We start from the raw sequence: 17,836 nt of genomic DNA, 5'->3' as shown, positions 1-17,836 counted from the left end.
CATGAAAACAAAAATCGTCTGTCCTGTGACATCAAACGTCTAGTTGATACTGATAAATGTTCATACTAGTTTTATGAAAGAAAGTCAATCTGGACCTCAAGTCCGGACTACGCCAGGTTATTTATGATCAGTCGACATTTGGTTTCATGGGAAAGGAGGGATTTATGTGGGAAATGGGTGATTTATGAGAGAGAATATGTAGTCATGGTACAAAAATTTTAGCTTGTTGCGTCAATTTTAAACCCATTTCCTCAGAATGGAAAAAAGGTCTAGTGATATTTTTAAAAGTTCTTTCATGGCAAATAAAACACAGTCTATTTCGTTTCTCTTACTAAGGGAGTGATCTTGACAGACTATGGTTTTAAAATCGTTTTGAAGTTTGTCGTTCTCTTTTCCGGAATTCTTATTCAGTCGCTCGAACGTTTTGTTGTGACGAATCGCACCAATTACTTCCCCTTAAATTTTGGAAGGTCATGTTGTGTGTGCAAACTGAAAATGGATCACTAGTCTATGAATGGTCATGCGTAGATACCATGTATACGACAGCCAAGCAAATATGACGAAATATAAATGTAAGTTACACTTTTCACGAATGACTAGTTTAAGACTTTGCGGAAATGGTTGATTAATTGTGATAAATGTCCGTCAAAAATATTCATTCTTGCTGCAGCACAGGTGGGTATGTAGCCGACCCAGACTCCCTCAGGCAAACTGCACAGGTGCAGCTATATGTCGCACTCGCACTTTTTACCGATGAACACTAACGTATAAGACTTCCGCAACAGACTGTCCAAGACAGGTTGTCAATGATGAATGATTGACCTCGGTATTTTACGTGTGATTGTAATATGTTTTTTGTTTGTTTGTTTATTTACTTATTTATTTATTTATTTTATTTTTATATATACTGGAACATATCATCAATATATTATCTTGTTCACATAATATGTAATCCTCGATGGGCACAGTTTATCGAATCCATGCGACATGTGATGATTCTTGGGTAGAAAGCTAACACATTAAAGTAGCTCAACCCGGCAGAATATTAAGTACAAGTTAAAATTTTAATTTGAAACATGTGTCAAATATTGTAATTATAAAATGAGTTTAAATTTTAGTAATATTTCTCTTGTATTATCTATATATATACAAAATCATTTAATCCTTTTTTGGATAAAAGAAAGGTACCTGAACATTCTGGCAGAATTTATACTTATGGCAATTATTTGAAGATTAACTCTTAGAACACACCTTCAACTTCAAATTCATTATGATTATATATAACTATATTAATGAATAACATATTCAACATTTAAAATTGAAACATGGATATAATCTGTTCATCCAGTATAATCATTTTTTCTTCATTTCTTTATGTCATTCTAGAGAATGATACCAAAAATTTGATATTTCATGCTAATATCTCAGGTGTTATTCATAAAATGATATTTTCATGATCATCACAGCAACAAAATTTAGTTGCAAAATTGTCATAAGTTGAACCACAGTCTGAATGAAGTTGATATGTGTTCACATACCAGGTATGTGGAAAAAGAAAGAGAAAACAAATGCAAAGGGCCATATGCTCTTGTCACAGGAAGGAATAATGAAAATCACCCATATGCTCTTGTCACAGGAAGGAATAATGAAAATCACCCTGCCAACATTAGGGTTTGAACTTACTACCATTAGGTCTCTAGCTGGACAGTCTATTGCTTGACTTCAGGGAAATTCTTACTAGCCTTGTGGCGACATGTACTTTCAACTTATACTTCAGTCCCTCTTTCACAAGTCTTTGACCTCAAAGCCAACAACCCCGATTCAATATCTCCAGAAAAGCATCTCAGTCTCCTCTAGCTTCTACCCTTGGAGTGGTCAACAAAACCAAAACTGTAACCAAATCAGTTTTTGGATAATCTATAGCTCATCTAAAGGAACATTCCCACTAGTTAGTGCTAGTAAGGTGTCCTGTACTCTCAACATCTACACTCTTAATAATTAGATGTACTAGAAAAGTCATTATCATTTGAGGTAGTGAAAATTTATTCATATCTAATAGCAATAAGTATTGATGACCAAATAACATCCGAGGAGGATCTTCACCAGACTTTCATGTTAACATGTTTCAGCATACCAGGTAATGTAGCTGTCTGCTCCTGTAAGCAGGTATTGATTGTTACACCATTGGTTTGTGTTAGAAAATTACATGTTTTTTTTTCACAAATTTATGATGTTATTCTCGTGCAAACTAATGACAGAAATCAATACCTGCTCACAAGAGCAGATAACTCATGTATTACAAAAAGTCAGAAAAATACAACATTTATCATCAAAATACATTTTACTTAAGCATAGATTCATTTCAGATAAACCATATTGATCCATTAAGAAGAGCCAACTACCACCATGCTTGAGGGTTTAGCAGCATGGATATTGAATACCTATATAGGGGAATATGTGGAGAACCTCAACACTACACAGCTGTCTATTGGCCTCCTACAGGGTATGATTTTAGAGTATTTTCAGATATAGGATAATGTGAAATTATCCCGTGTTCAAATTAGTATATAGATCAAATTCTCATCATGACTTCATGTATTATAGAGGCTAAGTATACTTCAGGTATTGGGTTTCTTACTGAAATAATTTATGTTTTTTGATATACTCTACTGATAAATTAATTAAATTTCCTTTTTAAATTATCAGCAATTTTCCTAGAATTGGCAATGTGATTAGATAACTTTTTGTTACTGATTAGATGTTTTGATGACTTCCCTACTGCTGTTACCTTCATAACAGTATAGTAAGTTAACAGTATAGTTAGTTAAATGTTTTTACTAGCAGTGAAAAATTGATGTGTGATATTTTGATGACTACACATTTGCGTTCCTGACAGTGTTATCAGAGAAATGTCAAAGTTTTAAAAACTGGCTGTGATATATTTTACTGAGCAACTGAAAGAAAATATATTGCAAAAAATCTGTGTAAAATATCTTTAATTTAAATATTCATTTCAGCATTCATGCAATCAAAAGGTCACCACTGTTTTACAGGGTGGTACTTTACATATCAGTTTTCTTATTTCTTCCTGGATCAGAAAAATTTAACATCATACTTAATTAGAAATGCAGATGTATTTGAAATAGTATAATGAATTCTTTTTCAGGTGCCGTGGAACTTGAGAACCTTCCATTGAAAAAAGATGCATTAAAGAATTTTGACCTCCCACTTCAGGTCAAATCTGGTGAGAAAATTATGTGTTATTAGTTACAGAAATGATCTCTTTTGAATTTTACCTGCTTTGTCATACATTTATCCTGCAGTAGGCCCAATGTGCCAACATATTACCTCAAAATTAAAGTCAGGGATGGGATTATTACAGGCACAGACAAGGAAGTACAGGTAGTATAAATCTGTAGTTTTTCTAACGGTAAATTATATGGGTGGGTCTGTTATCACACATGGGCTTATTGCTGATATTAAACAATAGAAGCATTTTAACAGTTTTGAAGTGATGCATTTGTGATATACAATATTTCCATGCAGATTGATACATTTACAGAGGAACTAAAAAATTACATTATTTCATTTGTAAATAAACTGCTTGGGTAGCACAACTTACGGGACATGAGATTGTTATTACGTGATTATCTTAGTGTTTCGCACAGGAAAATGGTATTGACGTTTATGGAAACCATGATACTTTTAGAAAGTTGCTGAAAAAGGTTGGTTTTTTTTTTGTGTTCGGGACACAGAAAAGATGGTCACTGGTCGCATCAAATAGGTTGTCACTTAATTCAGGTTATTTATATAGTAATTAACATTTGGATGTAAAATATAAGTCACATATGACAGGAAGTCGCATTATTCAGGTGGTCACTAAGGCATGCTTGACTAAAATTTGGACTTATTTTAAAAAAGTTACAACATGTTCAGGTTTAAATTGCAATATTTACAGGTTTCATTGGTAAAATAACACTACAGATACCAATAAGTCGTCTGAGGAGTGAGCCATGGGTTGTGTCGATGGAAAAGCTTTACCTGCTGGCTGGTCCTTTGAAACAATCAGAGGTATGAACTCATTAAGAAAACATTCAGCAATCCACACATGCTGATTTTCATACTATTTTTATGATGATTGGTAATTTTTGTAAGACTAAATTTTTGCCATGTGTATCTCTGTATCAGTGTTTTTAAATCATTGTCTTTATTTTCTACTTTAAGTATGATGAAGAAAAAGTCAAGAAAGCTGAACAAGCCAAGAAGGCTAGCATGCTTGAAGCTTTAGAAAAAAAATGGCAGGTAGGAGTGAGAAAAATTCTTGAATATTAGAAAATATGACTTTAATATGTCATGGGCCGGTAAAATGTTTAAACCATTCACATGACTGATAAGACCATATGCCACAGGGGCTGGTAAGATATTAATACTATTCCCAACAGGGTTAGAAATAAAATTTGTATTTTATTTTAAAATACAGTAACAAATAAGCTATCAAAATCAACCTCTTGTCCAATAAATAGCTGATTACCGGGTATGTTGAAAATATTAACGGTTTCATAGGTCTACATTATTCACATATCAGGGGTATTAGAGGTGATTTCATTGGGTCACGTTTTATAAGAAAAATTGCATGATGTCGATATGTGGAAGTGATAACAGGTTTCCTTTAATGATGTTGACAGGTGCTAAAAGTAGAGAAGGCAGCAGAAGGATATGGTGCATCCTGGTTCTCCTACGGAACGTCACTGGCCACTAATATTCTGGAGAACCTACAGGTAGTGTTGAGTGTGATGTATCTCCTAATAAGCTCAGAGGTCAAAAATAAACCCTTTAACTCAAAGGAAGGGGATGAGCTTTCAGGATGATAATTGTTGGCATTGTGAAAACATTTTAGAAATATTTTACTAAAACTGTAAAATGTAGGTAGGCTTACTACCTGGCATTGGCCTATTGCTTGATAAATATGGTACATTTGACCCTGGATTATATATATTGAAATGCTAGTCCTTATCATCAATCCATCTTATCAGAACTCTAATTTTAAAGATTGAAAAAATAATCCATTAAGCTTTCCTTTTCTTTTTAAATACTTCAGAAAATTTGTCTCACAATTTATTTTCTAGTTGAAAATAAAAGATGTACATATCCGCTATGAAGATGATGAGCTGGTACCAAATTGTCCATTTGCATTTGGTGTCACCATTAAAAGTTTGAGTGCTCAGAGTACAGATGAAGAAGGGGTACGTTTTATGAAAGCAATATTAGAATATTTACATGCACAATAATTCATATTTCATTCCTATCAATGTTTATTGTTTTTGAATGTTTAATGGAACAAGGATGTTATGTTTTTGTTGCATGTAAAAAATATTGCCCTCAAAACAGGGTCATCACAAATGTAAACATATCTTTATCCTTTATTTAAATCTGACTGTCAATTTTCCTTTTCTTTTTACTGAATGCTTTTTGTATTCATAGACCCCTAAGTTTGTGAGTACCAAACTTGAAGATATAGTGTTCAAATTTGTTGTCAGTTTAATATTTTGTATCCATAGACCCCTAAGTTTGTGAGTACCAGCTTGGCAGATATGGTGTACAAACTTGTAGATCTACAAAATTTCTCCTGCTACCTTGATACAGATGCTAAAATGCTTGGCAGTCTTCCAATCTCTGAACTGGCGGTGAGTTCTTGCTGGTTTTTGATCTTTAAATTCTGAAAAAGCCATTTTAATTATTATATCTAATGTACTGGGTACTGTTAAAAAATATTTATTTCTAAAGAAACAAATCTTAATGTGATTAAGAAAAATTTCAGAGAAGTAGTCTTTTAAAGGCCTCTATTGCAGTTTTTATAGGACTCCAAAAATGATCTATTTTATTAAATATGTTGATACAATATTAAATATGTTAACGTAATTGTCAGCAATTACAATAACATGGATTTTTTTTTATCAAACTCTATGGGTTGTACTGCTTAAAAAACTGGAGTCTTGGGTTGAAATAGAAGTTTTACTGGAATAGTCGGTAAAATATCGTAATATTCTCCCATCAAGTGAGGAAATAGGTGTTATACTGATTAAGACATACCCTATGTTATTGGATTTTTACTGCATTGTAGCTTGTGTCTAAAAGATCCTGTTTAGACAAGGATATTCTTCATTTAGTCTGATCGGTGTTAATATCTTTATGATTGTTGATATCAACAGGATGCCTTACACCCTGACATGTATATGAGCAACTCAACAGGCCTATTTAAGGTAGGATACTATATGTAACAATGGGATAAAGCAATGTCATATTCTCTTAAAAACCAACATGGTGTCGAGGAAATAAGTCTTTTGTAGCAAATCAGCTGTTATCATGTTTATGTATCTTGAAAAACATTCTGACATAAACCATGTTAAAATAACAGAAAAAACAAAAATTGTAAAGGTTTAGATATGACAGCTGGAATGAAAATAATTATACACTCAAATTCATGTTATTTTCATCATGTATGCTCATTCACAGGATCATGAATACATTCTGGCACCCATCAGTGCCCAGACTCGCCTGAAGAGAAATACATCAGTACTGCCACTGCGCTCACCTAGTCTGCCTCGTATTGCCCTAGACATGAATCTTGAGAAAATGGCCTTTTGTCTCAGTGAGAGTCAGTATAGATGTGTCATACAATGGCTTAAAGAGCTAGAGCGTCACGACCGTCGACTCAAGCACAGACAGTGGCGCCCTGTTGTAGGGGTCAAAAACAAGTAAGTGTCACAGTCACGATTTCATGACAATTGTTAATCATGATTACAGACGTAAGATGATAATGATATGGAAAATTTTCAGGTTTGAGATATCACCACCAGCAATAAATATAAATGTTCTATTTCTTGGTAAAAATATGCTTAGTATAGACAAAATAAGCACTAGGGCTGGATTAAAATATCTGTTTATTAATTCATACTGATTACATCTGGCCTTTCAATTTGTTTAATGCATAAATCTGTGTCTTGGAACATTCAATAAAGTATAGTATGTCTTAAAAATAGATTAAGAAATATCCCCGTTACATGGTCGTTAAATTAGGTTATTAGGATATTGTAATGTCCGCATGCTCCCACCCAGATGACAAGGTTTAGGTTAAGCTACATTAAAAAAGCCAGCTAAATATCTATCAGACATTATTATGGCATGGAAAACAAACCATGTCACCTCAAAATATGTATATTTATTCTGGTAAAGTGATAGTGTTGTCACAGCAAGCATCAGTTGTGTATCAGATTCTTAAATTGGTATTGAAAACCGAACATTGGTTCAAAGTTTTGCGTCCAGATTTTATTTGACAAGAATTGTGATATTATGGCAACAATATCAGCAAATTTTAATGATATAGCAATGCAGATTTTTCTCATAACGGCGCTAAAAATTACCTTATTATCTGGCAATAAGTCCACACCTGATTATAAGCCCACCCATAGTTAATGATGTTCTGTAATTGTATAACAATTTTTTGTTCAATGTCCTGCTATAAGCCCATCTCTTAACTTTGAATCAGAATTTGTATGTTCGTCCCTTGGTTTACTGCTGTATAAACATGGCATTACAATATTGTCCAATGTTTTGAATAGAAACAGTACTCTGGGTAACTAGAAATATATCTGCAAAGGTATTGTATATGCTGCATTTATTACCAATTAAATTTGTTCATTTTTCAAAAAGGATTAATAACTGATATGGTGTCAACTTTCAGTTGTAAGCTGTGGTGGAACTATGCCATCCAGGTCAACCTGCACATTATTCAAGAAAGAAACAAGCACCAGACCAAAGCATACCTGATACAACGCGTGAAGGATGTGATCAAATATCACCATGCTTATATGTCCTTCCTGGCCGGAGAGATCCTGGACCTTGATCATCTCGTATGTTTTCTGTTACTCTTAAATAAAATGGATCACATCCTGCGATACAAATTTTCCCTTTAATTACAAATATTTTAAACTATATCACATTCAAAATTACTCTGTTAATAACTAATTTCAACATCTTTCAGACACACAAAAGCAAGATGGACGAAGAATGGTCGTATGAAGAACTGAAGATTTTGAGAGAGGTTACCTTTCTGCGGGCTAAAAGAGAAGGAAAACTTGAGCAGGTTTGCATTGTATTAAAACTGTTTTAATGATAAAAACTTGATTTGATAAAGCCAACATCTAATTTCTTTGAAGTCTGACAAATGCCTGTTGTATTTTTTTTTCAAAATGCTTCTAGTCCAGATAAGCTGAAGAAATCATTGGGCCAAGAGAATGTAATGTTGTTTCATGGTCCATGTGACAAAGGTGGGGACATATGCGATTCCGTCCTTGTTTATGCCTGAAATGTAACATTATAGTGACTATGAACTGGTTTGTCCACATAAACAGACCCCTTGTCATTCAGCCTTAACAGTAAATGAAATTGGAACTTTGAGGCATTTAAATCAATCAGGCAATTAATTAAGTAAACATAGATTATATACTTGATCAGTCAGTCTAGAAATATAAGAGTAATTCCCATAGACCCTATGTTTACGGTTTTGTTACACTTAAAGTTGGTTGTAGTCTTTTTGTTTTTTAGTGTTGTTTCCACTTAAAGCATTTTAGTTTCAAATTTTTACCATCAGATATTAACAAGTGAAAAATTGCTGTTTAGTGTCAAGTAACTTGGAAGCAAAACTAGTAATTGCAGTAGATTCATAATACAGAGTTAAGATTTTTTTCAAATTTATATATTAAGGTGGTTGTTGCAAAAGAGGTGAGTCCTGCCCCAGTGGTTGTGACCTCTGAAGAAAAACCACAAGAACAGAAGGGTGTGTTGCAGCGTTGGTTCCCAGGGTGGGGCGGATGGTACGGAACTTCAGACCCTGGGGCTGAGGATGGAGCAGCTAAAGCAGATACAAACCAGTCACAAGACAGAAAGGAAAACTTGGATGACAGCTCAGAAGAGCCTCCTTCCAAACTGGCAAAGACAACAGAGAGTTTAGCCAAAACTGAATCTCAGTTAGGTATGGTTATTTGGTATATGAGATTTACTAATCCATGTATAGAGGTTTATATGTTTGACCAGGCTGAACTTTAAATCAGATCGTTTATTATTTTATCATGCGTGATAGTTTTCCTAAATCATCTTGTAAAATAACACAAAATTACTATCAGATGTGATTTTTGCAAGGCATTTTGTCAAAAGGTATGAACAAATTAGATGTTTAATGTCTGTTTTCAATTTTTTTTTGTATATATATATATATATATATATATATATTTTTTTTTTTTTTAAATAAGAAAAATAGAGCCAACGTCAAAATCAGGTAAGTAGTTTCTTCAGTGGGGTGCTTCACTTGGGCTTGAATACCAAAGGTATGCAGGGCGATTAATGAAATAATAGATATGAGACCTTAGAGATTAATCGCAACAAGAACAAGTGTCACCAGTTAGTGGGTACTTTACTAAATTGTCTACTAGTTTCGCCTTCGGTCGAGGCTGCCTAGTGACTAATCTAATAATAAAAAAGATATTAATAGAGATCCCAATGAGTATTTGATGGAAACTTTCATTTCTATTTTATTCAAAGTCAGTCTGAATTATGATGTCACAATATCTATCTGGTCAGTCTTGTGTCCTTAAATACTGAAATATTGACTGGTGCAACTACTAGAAGAATTACATGTATATAGTCACTAAAATGAATGATGTATGATATTGATAATATTGTTTCCTTTTTTCTGTTTTAATTGGTAAATGTTGTTTCCTGTTTTCAGAACAAGAGTTGATGGATGTAATACAGGACACATCAGAGAACATGACATTCCTAAAGAAAGACACAGTGTTTGCCAGACTCAATTTCAACCTCGACTCTGGTTCTTTCAAGCTTCTCTGTCCAAACCCTGATGGGATATTAGGTCAAAGGTCAGATGGTAAGTAAATTAAAAGGAGATCATGCACATTATAAGCTAGTTTGATGTTAATGCAATACTGTGTTTGTAAAATTTAATTGTTGAAAAGAATATAAGAAAAAATAAGAACACAGAACCAAAAATTATAACGCATTAACAGGTCAAATAATTTGTATAAGTATTCAGGTATTCAGACTACAGGCCAAAAAGGGGTCAGAGGTTATTACATGACAATTTTGAGATTTCTTCAGAAATTACAATAGATGTGGAAGGACTTACTACTGTATATACGGGTAATAGTACAACTATAGAACACTGACGTTTGTTGATAAGACAACAGCTAGTGATAGAAAAAGCCATAGAGATGGAAAATTTGTAAGTAACCAACATGAACAAATCTGTATTTTTAAAGTATTTATGTCACTGTTGTAGAGGGCCGTCCATTGGTGACACTGTTAGAGCTGGAATGTACTACTATTAGCATGATGTTTGAATCTAGGCCGCGAACTCAGGCCATGAAATTTGGTGCCAGTGTCTCTGGTCTATATCTACGGGACAAAATGATCACAAACACCAGCTTTCCTAACATGATATCACCACAAGTTAAGGTAAGTACGACTGTATTTAACCCCAAGTCCAACATTTTCAGTATCTGTCAAGTGACTGCACTGGAGTTACATTATAAAAAATTTGGCTCAAAAGATTTGGAATGAAGATGTCAAAATAGAACAATTGGTCTTTTTTATTCAATATATTTCTGACGTTTGTTAAAAATGAGGTCCACATATTTTCAAATATATATTATTACTGGTACACATAGTTTAAGATTAGCAATCCTTGATTTAGTTTCAGTTTATCATAGTCTAAAATCTGTCATAAATTTTGCAAAAGATATTTTTTCTGGTATTATGCATTGTTATCTTCAATACTAACCCTCTTTACTGGAATCTGTAAACTCAAAAGTTGTTAGAACTCCAGGGGAAAAGAAAATTATGAACATTACTGCTGTTTCTTTGTAGGATCGCTTAGCCTCCCATTCAAAATCACCCAACTCCAGCTTTTCCTTGCCTCCTCTACATATCCCCAAGTCACCAGAGGGAGGTCCGACTGCTAGTGTTCCTGAGGAGAAAATATTTCAACTGATGTATGAGAAGAACCCTGCTAATACCAATGCAAACTACAGGTATCTAATAGCCAATACTCTGAGCAGGATGTTTCTCAAGTCCCCATCCCTCCAAAAAAACAAAAACCTCATTTATTTTATTACAGTTGCAAACAAGCTAAATAGTTAATATTAACTACTCTTGCCAAATTTTGAAGTGCACCGTGTTTGGAAACAGGAGAACCTTAGGAAAACTGTCTGGATCAGGTAGATTACACCACACCTTCTCATATCTGATCAGGGGATTTGCACCTACCACATCAGGGGTTTGCACTTACCACTGTACCACCAGAAAAATCATCATCATTTGATTACAGTATGAATCCTTGATTCTTTACACAGTTGAATGCATCACCTCAGACAAGTATTATTCATTCCATCATTGTATAAATATTTACATAGTTATGGATAAATATATTGTATTGTTTTGCAGAGTTAAAATAGAAACCAAACCATTGGATATTGTGTATAATCCAAGTACTATCAGGAAAATACGAGAATTTTTCTCTACCAAAAACATGGGAACTTCTCGTTCATCACAGCTCCGACTTACAGGTATGTTTAAGCATTTTGAGGTTCCAAAGCTTCTCACTAAATAGATTACAGACAAATATGTTTACTTTCCCTAATATTAAGTTTATGTGAAATTCATTGTTTATTGTCCCTATCTTTATTTGTAGCAAATATCTTTTGTTTATTTTGATCTTCAAAATTTTTTAAAAGTAAATAACATAGAAATATGGTTGGCAAAAATAGCATTATCAGTTTTGCTGATAACCATTACTCATAAACATCAATATAGGAAATGTCAGTGAGTTGTTGTAGTACAAAACCTTCGAATTACTCTGAAATCATAGACTTCTGGGGGTCACAATTTTCGTGGTTTTTCAACAAATCACTATTTCATAGACAATAGCTTTTGTTGCTAAGCATAGTTCAGTCAATCTACTTATACTAATCTAGTAGACATATAAATTTGTAGACTATGAGTACCTACAGAATTGATGAAAATAAATCCCCTTCAAAAAGTAATGTTTTTCAAGCATACTGAAGATTACCTTTCCTGTTTTAGCTGCTGCAAGACGCCAATATGAGTTCCTGAAAGAACAAACTAAAGCTGAACTGAAACAAACTCTTGACCAGATATTAGAAGGAGATGAAAAGGTATTCAGGAAATTGTTCTCATTTAAAGATAATGTTGATTTAAAATTAATTTTTATTTGGTTTTTAATTGTGATAATTCAGTTTTTATCTTATTAGAAAAGTCAAAACTCTGCTTTAATGGTTATTTTTTGTTTGATTTTAGTTGCAAGCAAAGAGATGGGACATAAAATTAGACATTTCTGCCCCACAAATCATTGTGCCAGAAAATCTAGCGGATGTTGACACTCGTGTAGTTGTTATAGATTTGGGACATCTGCACGTCTATAACAAAAAGTTGTCGTCACCACAACAGCAAGATCAGAAACCAGTAGAAGAAAATGATGGTGAGTCTGGACAAGAAATTCCAATTTATTTCACAAAGAAAAATGACAGCTAGTTACTTGAAGAGAAATCATAAAATGATAAAAATCATTTTAGTAATGATTTATTTCACAAGATTTCAGATCCAAATTATTTTCACAAAAACGAAGTCACGATAAATAATTTCACCAAAAGAGGAAAATGAGTAGGGGTGGTTGATATGGTAAAGTTGATTCCTTCCGTTTTACAGACGAGTTTCAGACTCCCTTATCAACACCTCCTAATGAAGTGGAAGGTGGGGTAGAAGAGGCAAAACCAGAGTGTAATCCTCTAGACCATAGCTTGTCAGAATCAGCGCTGTTTGAGAAACTTTATGACAAGTAGGTAGCTGGTAATGAAGTATTAGGACAGAATCTATTAATATTAATTCAACATTCACAATGTTTTTTTTCTATCACTTTCAATGAATTGATATGACCACACTACTTTTTTTATAATCTTTTTGTATTTTGTGAACATCTTGATATTATATCTTATTTATAGCCACTCTCATCAGTAATTCAATGTCAACACTGTCAAAATATCAAAATTTCGGGTTTAAAGAAAGAGTCTGAAAATGTGATCATACATTGTCTTTAATCTTTTATGAATTTTCCATTTGTGTCCTTGTTGAAAATCTCACCTTGATAACATTATTTATTATCACTGTTCTATTATTTTAGATATAATTTGGAGTTATCAGATCTCCAGGTGATGGTTGGAAAGATGTCAGATAACTGGCGCTATACTCGTGGGAGTCGCAGTTCCACTCACTTTCATGTCATTGACAAACTCAGTCTCAACCTCCAGTTTGAGAGGTATGTTTCCTGATATCAAAGAAATTCTAGTTGAAGTTTTATTTGCAAACTGTACATCTAGTATGACCTAACAAAGCAAATATTAAGAAGTAATAAAGGTTGATTACTAAAGTTATTCCAGGATTAGTTGCATTACATGCTGTAAATCACTGTTAGTAATATCTTACCTAGTAAATATATAAATGATTCATTGTTCTAGAGAAGTAGAAGTTAGATATTTATGCCATTTATTTTCAGACGTCTGATCTACACTCCTGATCCAGAATGGCCGACCACAACACTAAGTGGAAATATGCCTTGTCTTACTCTTCATATTAATGAACAAAAGGTGAGCGTGACCTATAATTGATCAATCTTTTCATTATTGAAATAGACTTTATACCTTTATTGTGAATTGTGAATATTTAACCGTGATCTTTTGATGTGCACTCGTCCTTCACCAAATTTTGATAGAGATTTCTGAAAATTTAATCATGGAAGTTGGTGCTGCTGCAAAATGAGTTTTGGAAGATTGATATGTTTTAATTACAACTTTTAACATGATATAAAGATGGTGAGATGCTTTTAGATCCATGTACATTGTAGAAAATAATTAATCTGAGATGATACTGTTTCTACAGATGCTTGCCCTTCACCGCTGTGTGGAGACCCTGAGTCAGCCTACGTCTGCTTCCTCCGCGCTAGGCCCTGACTTGTCATCCTCTGGCAGTGGCGTGTCCATGACAGAGTCCATGTCAGGGGTAGATCTCAGCTCTCATAGCAACAATGTGTCACTTAACTCCAGGTATGTACATCTGTTGTTACTTCGTCAGGGATTTATTACTATTTCAGCTTTTGATTTGGATTGGCCCTGATTTAGTAACAGCATCTATTCAATAGATGAAACACTATTAAATACAATTTCACTCCCGCCTAACCTCCATTTAAGAAGGGAGGTTGGTACATAATTAATAATAGTTATTGTCACTATTTCAGTTTTTTAGCAGTATTAAATTTTGATTTGGTCAAAGTCTCAAAATTTGTAAAAAAATATTTCAAAAGTAAAAGGAACCAAACTTGAACTTAATACTGATGTTACATATCATCTTAATTATTGAAAGGAATAAATCAGATTTGGGTTAATTGGCCTGGTATTTGAGAATGTGTGTTGTCAAAAAAGTTCCTACCTACATAGTTTATTTTGGTGTACGAGCGTATAACCTACCATGTATTTACCTTAAAGAACATGTATGTAGTATAGCAGATAGCCATTCATACAGCTGTGTAGGATGTGATATGTTTTTTCTGTCACTGTTACAGTTCTGCATCTGAGAAGAAGATGAGTGACAAGATGAAAGAAGTATTAGAAGATTCTCGACTAATGCTGGCAAAATTTACCATCAATGCTATGACCTTGGAGGTCCAGAGTAGAGGTCAGCATTATTGATCAATACTCACTTCTATTACCAAATTTATCTTGCAATAAGCCCATGAGACAAGTACAGTCTCAAAATCCGTGATAGGCTTCTTACTGGAAAATGAAATGACTTTATTTAGTAGTTCTACTGAACAGCAATTAATATTGTTGAGCTAATTAATACACAAAGAATTTTTGAAGTACAGTTTATTTTATTCCAGATGTATTGAACTGAAGGATTAGTTTAGGTATTGAGTCTGTATTGTTGTTTTTCTTGGTAAATTAAGTTGGGAGGTAGGTGCTTGGTATAGGTCAACAAATGGGCATCATTGTCCCCTGTTCTATATCTCCTTACGCTGTTCATGGAACTTCAATGTTAACACTGATTATAGTTGATGATACAAATTTTAAGTATAGGCAGAGTAACCTGTAAAGGAAGAAGATAACCATTGAACTGTTTTTATTTTTATTGATGTATAAGTTAACAGGTCAACATTACTGTTAATTTATCAGACTTGATTGAAGAAGATCTCCTTCTCAATCAGTGTTCTTGTGCTGTTAATTCAAATATTTGAAGGCTCTTTCACATTTATTGTTAATTAAGGTCGTCCTATCGTGGAGCTGCAGGTGACTAAGGTGAACGCAAACCTGACAAAACGTCCCTATGATACAAAGGTTGGCCTTACAGTACATAGCCTCCTTGTTGTGGATGCCCTTCAACCATACGGAACAGACTTTGAATTGCTTGTAGCTTCACATAAAAATGTCACGTAAGTACCAATAGAATTACTAAAATGAGATATGATGGCAGACAGTTTGTGTATCCATCCATTGCTGATGTTGAATTAATCTCATAAATGATATTGGACCATTAAGAATAAGTTTAAATAGATTTTCCTTGTATCACATATACATGACTGTGATATGGGTATTTCTTTGTTTTATCAGACTAGACAGTAGGAGTGGAAGTATCCGCGGCTCTGAGGCAGTGTCACCTGGGTCCCCAATGTCCCCCACTTCCCCACACTCCCCTATGGAGACCCTGAATGAGTCTGCATCCAGTACTAGTCTGAAAGTGGTGCAGGAGGCAATCTCCAAAACCTTCCAGGCCCTCGTCAACTCTGGTGAGCTGATTCAAGTCACATCTAATTCTTATGATCACTTGAAACTGTTTTATTTGAGAATTCTACTTATCAAAAAAAATCTGTTAAATATGGTATTTTGTTGATCCATGAAGTATCAAACCAACTGCAAAATTGCAAATTTCAAAATCTGTTTGACTGCGATATCAGTTAGGTGTGGAAAGTGATATCCTAAAGAGTGGGCATCATGAGGGTTACAGTTGATTTATTTCACAGTATTAGAAAAATTCCAAATTATGGAGTTTTTCAGGGAAAAAAGACATTGGGAAAAAGGGACTTTTCAAATTTTTCAATATGGTACTACACAATAAAGCCAACTGTTGTTAGGTAATGAATCAAATTAGTATTCATGCTGACTTTTCCGGAGTCAGAGGATAATCTCTGACTAAATTGTCATCGTTGGTTTCTCAAAATAAAGAATTACATTTTAGTTTAAGAACAGAATTCTTCTAATATATTGAAGAATTTTGTTTTGAAATGTTTGATAAAAAATATGACTTGAAATGATATTGATATTAATGTAAATATAATCAGCCTGACTCTGATGGGTTCATTACGTTTTTATCTCTGTCTCTATATGAAATGTTGTGCTGTTTGTCTCTATATGAAATGTGTTGTGCTGTTTTTTCAGGCTCCCATACTCTTGGTCTGAACCTTGATGATAATGAGTCTGCAGAATTGATACCGACAGTTGAGGAGGAAGCACTTATATCAATCGACCTCGAACTCATTAATGAGAATTCACCGAGTAATACTACAGGGAAGGGGGCATTACAGATAGCCACTCTACAGTTCAACAACCTAGATATTATAGGTAAGGTCACTCGACAGTTCAACAATCTAGATATTATAGGTAAGGTCACCTGACAGCTCAACAATCTGGATTTCAGAGGTTAGGTCACCTGACAGCTCAACAATCTGGATTTCAGAGGTTAGGTCACCCTACAGTTCCACAATCTAGATATTATAGGTAAGGTCACACGACAGTTCAACAATCTAGATATTATAGGTAAGGTCACTCGACAGTTCAACAATCTAGATATTATAGGTAAGAACACCCTACAGTTCAACAATCTAGATATTATAGGTAAGGTCACCTGACAGCTCAACAATCTGGATTTCAGAGGTTAGGTCACCCTACAGTTCCACAATCTAGATATTATAGGTAAGGTCACGCGACAGTTCAACAATCTAGATATTATAGGTAAGGTCACTCGACAGTTCAACAATCTGGATTTCAGAGGTTAGGTCACCTGACAGCTCAACAATCTGGATTTCAGAGGTTAGGTCACCCTACAGTTCCACAATCTAGATATTATAGGTAAGGTCACACGACAGTTCAACAATCTAGATATTATAGGTAAGGTCACTCGACAGTTCAACAATCTAGATATTATAGGTAAGAACACCCTACAGTTCAACAATCTAGATATTATAGGTAAGGTCACCTGACAGCTCAACAATCTGGATTTCAGAGGTTAGGTCACCCTACAGTTCCACAATCTAGATATTATAGGTAAGGTCACGCGACAGTTCAACAATCTAGATATTATAGGTAAGGTCACTCGACAGTTCAACAATCTAGATATTATAGGTAAGGTCACCTGACAGCTCAACAATCTGGATTTCAGAGGTTAGGTCACCCTACAGTTCCACAATCTAGATATTATAGGTAAGGTCACGCGACAGTTCAACAATCTAGATATTATAGGTAAGGTCACTCGACAGTTCAACAATCTAGATATTACAGGTAAGGTCACTCGACAGTTTAGCAATCTAGATATTATAGGTAAGATCACCCTACAGTTCAACAATCTAGATATTATAGGTAAGGTCACCCTACAGTTCAACAATCTAGATATTATAGGTAAGGTCACCTGACAGCTCAACAATCTG

The 17,836-nt window shown here is 34.1% G+C and overlaps 1 protein-coding gene across 1 annotated transcript in view; it reads left to right on the top strand.

The window, feature by feature from the left end:
* Positions 1-2,406: 2,406 nt before the first annotated feature.
* The window catches only part of LOC132564461 (intermembrane lipid transfer protein VPS13D-like), a 59,796-nt gene continuing 44,366 nt past the window's right edge, over positions 2,407-17,836 (top strand). The window contains exons 1-26 of the mRNA XM_060229114.1: positions 2,407-2,503; positions 3,167-3,244; positions 3,959-4,071; positions 4,225-4,302; positions 4,686-4,778; positions 5,127-5,243; positions 5,559-5,684; positions 6,210-6,260; positions 6,514-6,755; positions 7,742-7,910; positions 8,042-8,143; positions 8,764-9,031; positions 9,785-9,925; positions 10,352-10,527; positions 10,939-11,102; positions 11,515-11,636; positions 12,154-12,245; positions 12,400-12,568; positions 12,796-12,925; positions 13,268-13,402; positions 13,640-13,730; positions 14,023-14,186; positions 14,702-14,814; positions 15,403-15,568; positions 15,747-15,922; positions 16,572-16,754. Coding sequence (XP_060085097.1) covers positions 2,407-2,503; positions 3,167-3,244; positions 3,959-4,071; positions 4,225-4,302; positions 4,686-4,778; positions 5,127-5,243; positions 5,559-5,684; positions 6,210-6,260; positions 6,514-6,755; positions 7,742-7,910; positions 8,042-8,143; positions 8,764-9,031; positions 9,785-9,925; positions 10,352-10,527; positions 10,939-11,102; positions 11,515-11,636; positions 12,154-12,245; positions 12,400-12,568; positions 12,796-12,925; positions 13,268-13,402; positions 13,640-13,730; positions 14,023-14,186; positions 14,702-14,814; positions 15,403-15,568; positions 15,747-15,922; positions 16,572-16,754 — 3,556 coding nt within the window. The remainder of the gene's footprint in view (positions 2,504-3,166; positions 3,245-3,958; positions 4,072-4,224; positions 4,303-4,685; positions 4,779-5,126; positions 5,244-5,558; positions 5,685-6,209; positions 6,261-6,513; positions 6,756-7,741; positions 7,911-8,041; positions 8,144-8,763; positions 9,032-9,784; positions 9,926-10,351; positions 10,528-10,938; positions 11,103-11,514; positions 11,637-12,153; positions 12,246-12,399; positions 12,569-12,795; positions 12,926-13,267; positions 13,403-13,639; positions 13,731-14,022; positions 14,187-14,701; positions 14,815-15,402; positions 15,569-15,746; positions 15,923-16,571; positions 16,755-17,836) is intronic.

The sequence above is a fragment of the Ylistrum balloti genome, unplaced genomic scaffold (genome assembly GCF_031769215.1).
Source record: "Ylistrum balloti isolate Yb309-2 unplaced genomic scaffold, AGI_CSIRO_Ybal_v1 Utg372288, whole genome shotgun sequence".
Lineage (NCBI taxonomy): Eukaryota > Metazoa > Mollusca > Bivalvia > Pectinida > Pectinidae > Ylistrum > Ylistrum balloti.
The sequence above is the reverse complement of the archived record's forward strand: the minus strand, read 5'-3'. Positions and strand labels throughout refer to the sequence as shown.